Raw genomic sequence first — 6,534 nt, 5'->3', positions numbered from 1 at the left:
AACCCTACCGGTTAACCCATAATGCTCAAAAACACCACCCTTCCAAATTTCAACAAAAAAATTCCCTCATTTTTCCCTCCATCACACCAAGATTCTGTTTCAAAGTTAGTAAATTAATCGAATCACTATCCCTCTAGATCTGCCTAGTCCGAGATTATTTAGGCCAATCTAACCCCACCAATCGATTCAAAATGCCTAAAAACCCCACCCTATAAAATTTTAGTAAAAAATGCCCTTGTTTGCCCTCCGCCTGTACATGCAAAATCACTATATATACTCAAATCTATCTCTACCCTTCATTTTTTAACCCAAAATACCTACCATTAGATTAGAATTTTGTTTTCACCTCCTTAGACCCGAATTGACTAAAATACCCCCAAGCTTACCAAAATTACCAAAATACCTCCTATTATAAGCCCCATTTTTAACCTGAAACTGCACCGACCTTATTCTGTCCCTTATTGTTGTTTGTCCTCAGCATCTTGCCCTTGTTCGTATTACAAGCATTTCTTATTTTCTTCTTCAATGTTTATTGGTATGCAGGGAAAAGGATAATAAAATAAACATGTATTAGTACAAAAATCCTTATTATCATACACAATTAATTTCTTTAAAAAAAGAAAGAACAAATCTCATGAACATAAACGACTGATTTACTCCTCGCATTTAAATGTGCCTGCCGGCTGCAGCTTCAAATGTGGAGATTAAGCTTAGGACTCAAACTGACACTCAAAATGTTAAGATATTCAATATTTCATTCCGACTCAAGAAGCTCCTCTAATAATTTGTCGTCCAAGTACTCAAACTCGATAACCACCTTCTCTGTTCTCGTGGAGGATGAACTTCCCTTCTCAGCATTCTCAGTATTCTCAGTAGGAGCTGATGAGCTTTGCAGTCGATGTTCGTTTGGGAAGTTGAGAATAGCCAAATGACCCCTCAATGCAAAGGCAGCTCTGTCATATGCACGTGCAGCATCCTCTGCATTCTCGAACGTTCCCAGCCACAAACGAGCACAAGGCCTAGAGGGGTCCCGTATCTCTGCTGCATATTTCCCCCACGGCCGCCGACGAACTCCACGGTATCGAACATCCCGCCCCCTTTCCATCTGTTGTTTCCTCTCTCTTCTGTCTCCGTGTATGTCTTTCCCTTTTATATATAGTCTTCGTCCGTCTGGCTTTTACGTTAACGCAGAGCGTTTAGAACCTCTTAGCCTTTCCTCTTTGTTTTCAAATTTGGTGGGAAAAATTAAATATCTGGTACGTTGGTGGGAGGAAGAAAAGAACTGCCAGAGATGGTCGGTTTTCTTCATGGGTCTTCTCTCACGGTTGGAATTTGCAAGAACGTGTGGGTTTTAATAAAAAGTTGTTGCTGTCAAGTTTGATTTTGTATTAGAAATTTGTTTGGTTTGGTCAAAGATTTAAGTAGCATTCGGAAGCCAATACCGTTTTCAAAGTTCAAACCCGCTTTCAACACCAAACCGAGCTCCCCCCTTTTTATTTGCTTAATTTTCTTTTTCTTGTTTAATAAACTAGTACGTACAATTCTGTATTGATTCCTCCGCTTTCTGTTTCTGATGCACAGAGGGTTCTCGCTAGTGCCACAAACACCAGGCGTCTGCATGCCTAGGCAAGAGTCCGCTGTTGGGCCGAACAATTTAAGATGAAAACGGAAACAAATAAGTCATCAAAAACTTTCTGGCTCAATTTTGGAGAGAAACAAGAGATAACTTATTAACTTATACCTTTGTTAACAAATGTAAACTTATTCATATTTGCAAACACAATATTTATATCGTTTTATTATTCCCACAATCGTGAAGTCAGAGAGTTACCACCGATCACCGGCAACGAGCCATAGAATTATCTGAGCTCTGGCTCAATATTGGTTCTTTTACCCCTTCATTTCCTACTCAAGGTCTTGATTTGTGGTGGTGTTGTCCAAGTCTCGAAATTATACAAACTTTTAGCTCATCAATCCTATTATTACTCCAATTCTCTTGATTTGTGGGTCGGCCCAGCACAGCCCACGGCTTGAGTGCGCATGGGCCTATGTCATGCCATGGGCTGGGCTGGTCTATTGGCCGAGCCTTAAGCCTAGCCGGGTAGAGGTATAAAGCGGGTTGTGCTGGGCCAACACGGCATGACCTGTGTGCAGCCTGCACAAAGTGCAGGCTAGGCCGTGTCAACCCATGGGCCATCTTGGCCTGTGCCTCCCTCTACTGGGATATCTTGGGGCGTTAGCCCGGTACGGCCCATGGCACGAGCATTGGGCTAGGTTAGGCCATGGACAGGGTCAAAGTTATTTATTTAAAAAAAATTGAGAAAAACTTAAAATTTTAATTTTTTATGAATTTTGATGTATATAGTTGCTTATATATACAATAATTAAATAAAATTGAAACAATTATTTATTTTATTAATATATTATATACTATATATTATTATATAATTATAATTTATATAATATATTATATATAAATATATAAAATATATAAATATTATATATAAAAAAATATATATGGGTCGTGTAGGAATGCAGGCCACGAGCGGCACAACACGACAGTATGGGCTGTGCTGGCCCAACCTGCTGACCTGAAACCCCAAGACCAACACAACTCATCGGCCCATACAACTGTGTTGGGCCACAAGTGTCATGACCCAATTTACACCTCTACGGTTGGGCCGTGGACCGGGCCAAAGCTATTTATTTAAAAAAATTGAAAAAAAAAATCTTAAAATTTTTATTTTATATAAATTTTGACATATACAATAATTAAATAAAACACTATAAAAAATTGAAAACAATTGTTTATTTTATCAATATATTATATACTATATATTATTATATAATTATAATTTATATAATATATTATATATAAATATATAAACATATAAATATATAAGTACATAAATATGGGTTGTGCCAACCCGGCCCGCGAACCTGAAACTCCAAGCTCAACATGACCCATACAATCGGGTTGTGCCACGGCCCATCCCGATTTACACCTGTAAGTGCCATATATATAATTAGATTTTGGATCAAATTTGGATCTAAGTTTTTAACAAACAAATGAGATTTGAATGTAGCTAGATCCATTCCTAATCCAAATCCCATTGTAAATATACACAACTTACTCAATATCACATATTGGTCATAGTAAAATTTCAGATAGAATTAGGTATATCAGATGTATAACCATAGTAAATACGTTATATGTATATGCATTTAGAACGAAGAAGATTCAACAAATATATAATCTATTAATATATAATAAAATAGAATGATGTCATGTCATGGTCTGAGCTTTCTCCATTACCCCAACCGAGAACTCTCAATATATCTCATTTTAATCTTCCTTGCACCATTGCACCTTCATGAAGCCACCACATAACTCCCTTCTCCCTCTCTCATAATGACACCAAATCATGTCTGGACCACCCCACTTTCCTCTATGTTTATTCCTTTGGATATCCCTACATAAAATTATTCCTGAAATCTCTCTCTACCAAAATCTAATCTAATCTAGTTAAGTGGCACCACTATCCACCACTTTCTCTTAAATAATCTACAATTCCTATTTATCTCCTAAATTATCTCTAATTTCGATTTATCCTCTCCCCCAATTTTTCAACTATATCTATCAAAAGAAAGTCTGAATTAAAAAATTTAAGAATTATTTAAATATTATAATAAAATTATGTAATACCTTTAAAATATTTATTAAAAACACAAAAAAAATCATAGATTTAATAATATTCATATTATTAATAATTTTATACTTTTATGAAATTCATAACGAAATTGTGTACTAACAATATAAATTACAATTTTATGAATGATTCAATTTAAATATTATTCAAATAATAAAAAATTAAAATTAAAAAATATTATTTAAAAAATTTAATAACTAAATATTATAAATAACAAGATATTAAAAATATTATATAGCAAAATATTTAAAATTACGTAATAACTTTAAAATAAATAAAATTTAAATAATGAAAATATTTAAATAACGAAATTTGGTAATAAATTTTAAATAGTTAAAATAACTAAATAACGATATTTTAAATAGTTAAAATAATGAAATTATGTAATAAATTTAAAAATTTTATTAAAAGCAGAAAATTGTTATTATATATTTAATAATATTTGAATTAATAATAATTTTATATTTTACAAAATTATGTAGTAATAGTATAACTTATAATTTTATGGATTATGAAATTCAATAAATAAGTTATATTGAAATAAATAAATAGTGATATTATTTAAATAGATGAATAATATTGTAAATATCTAATTTTAAATATTTTAGATATTAAAAATTAAATAACTAAATAATATTTTTAATATTATTTAAAAACAAATAAATAGATTAAATAAAGAATTATGTAATAACCTTAAAATTTTTATCAAAAAGACAAAAAAAATATAATAGATTTAATTGTGAAGAAACTCCCTAATGTACTATATTACTATAGTTCTTATTGTGTTGTATCTCTTATTTTATTATTTTCTCTTTAGCCCTGCAAGGGCTTCTCGATAAATTCTCTAATATTTGTTGCCCTACAAGGGTCTCTTTGTAAATTCTTTAATTTCATTATCTATATAAAGGACCCTTGGGGTAGGGTCGTATCATCCACTTTCTTCACCCTAGAATTCCGTATTCTTGTATGTGTTTGTTGACATGGTATCAGAGCAGGTTGCTCTGTAATTCCTATTCTTTCTTTGCTTTCTCATTGGCCATATCAGGGGTACTGTTTTTTGGGTGTTTCGACTAGTGTTAGGGCTATTTTCTTCAACTCTAATTCTAGTTCTCTGTGGAGGTTACTTTGTCTGGTGTTAGGGCTGTGCCCAGATCTATTTTTCCTTACTCAGAATTCTGTGGGATCTGAAAAGTCTTGAAGGAGTTCTGACCTTCTCTCTTGGGCGGCATCAACCTTCTTTCTCCTACTATGAACTGGATCCTCCAAGGCGGCAGCAGCCAAGCTTCTTATGGTTCAGTTTTTAACAGTAGCAAACTAAGAAACCTTAATAGTTTGGCTTTTTTCTCCTTTAACAACAGCAGTTTTGAACTTTTTTTTTCTGGTTTCTTATGCTTTAGATTGAGGAACTTCAACAGGCATAAGGTTCTCTCTTCAAGCTGATTTGGAAAACTTCATTTCAGGTTGGTGTATCTCATTATTGTCTTAATCGACTATTATCACTCATTGGAACCCTAGTTTTGTGCTGCCCTAGGGTATTTTCTTCTCTTGGTTATCAGTCCTTGGAACCCTAATTTGTGTTGCCCAAATTTTGTGATGCCCTTGGTTATTTATTGGAGGATTTTGATTCCTCTATAAAGTTTCTTTCTGAAGTTGCTCTGGATTGGTGTTGTCTACATTTCATGCTTCAGCCCTGATATTAATTTTTTTTTTGAGAAATAATGTGTTCAGTTGAAGTAATTCACTACCTTGTTCATTACAAACATCAGTTCTACTATCCTTTTTCTTGGGTTGATTTTTCTCATTTATGATGGCTGAAAAGATTGCTTTCTCCCTGTAAATTTTGATGGAACTAACTACAATATGTGGAAGTTCCATTTCGATTTCTATGTTGAGGGAAAGGTAAGGTAGAAAACGGATCAGATTGGATTTGGTAAGGGCATATCCAATCCGATCCGTTAAGAAAATCCGACTGATTTGAATCCAATAAGGATCCGTCGGATTTTCAAAAGCATGATTCAAATTCGAATTTGAATGCATTATCGGATATCCAATCGAATCCGATTCAATTACAATTATATTTATATTATGTAATATAAATAATATATTATATTATTTATATAATATAATAATATATTAAAAATATACAATATAATAATATATTAAAATATATAATATATAATATGTAATTATATAACTAATATATAGAATATACATATATAATATTTTATAATTAAGGGATCGGGTCACAGCGATCGAATTAGCCAATATCCAAATTCAATCCATTAATGGATCAACTTTTCGATTCGATACAATTTGTTAGGATCAAGAAGGATACCTGAATCTACTTCTTAATGAATTGGTATCAGATTTGAATTGGATATGATCCAACTTATTTGCAGCCCTAGGGAAAGGGACTTAAAGGTTACTTGAATGGTATTGTTTGTAAACTTGATGGTGTTGATAGTACAACCTATACACAATGGAAGATTGACAACGGAAAGTTAGTTTCCTGGATTTTGAGCTCGTGCCTCACATTAGTGTTCCCATGAGAAGATTGAGGACTATGTATGCGATGTATTCCTATTTGAAAAAGGTTTATCATCAGTCCAATATGTCATGATAATACCAGATTAAATCTGAAATCTTTGCCTATTGCCAGGGTGACAAGAAGATACAAGAATACTATGCTGGCTTTATTGATCTCTGGGTTGAATATGAACTAGTTCATACTGAACCTTTTGATCCCGTTGAGTGTGTCAAGTATTTGCAAAAGCATTTTGAAAATAGAAAAGTGAACCAATTTCTCATGAGGCTGAGCCCTAAG

General features: G+C 33.0%; 1 protein-coding gene across 1 annotated transcript; it reads right to left on the bottom strand.

The window, feature by feature from the left end:
- Positions 1-754: 754 nt before the first annotated feature.
- LOC104610091 (ethylene-responsive transcription factor ERF098) lies at positions 755-1,105 on the bottom strand. The gene has a single exon (XM_010276564.2). It carries the CDS (start codon positions 1,103-1,105, stop codon positions 755-757), a length of 351 nt encoding a protein of 116 aa, XP_010274866.1.
- Between the last annotated feature and the right edge of the window lie 5,429 nt (positions 1,106-6,534).

This window comes from Nelumbo nucifera, chromosome 1 (assembly GCF_055504915.1).
Source record: "Nelumbo nucifera cultivar China Antique chromosome 1, China Antique-T2T, whole genome shotgun sequence".
NCBI classification, from domain to species: domain Eukaryota; kingdom Viridiplantae; phylum Streptophyta; class Magnoliopsida; order Proteales; family Nelumbonaceae; genus Nelumbo; species Nelumbo nucifera.
Note: the sequence above shows the minus strand (reverse complement) of the source record. Positions and strands in the feature narration are given on the sequence as shown.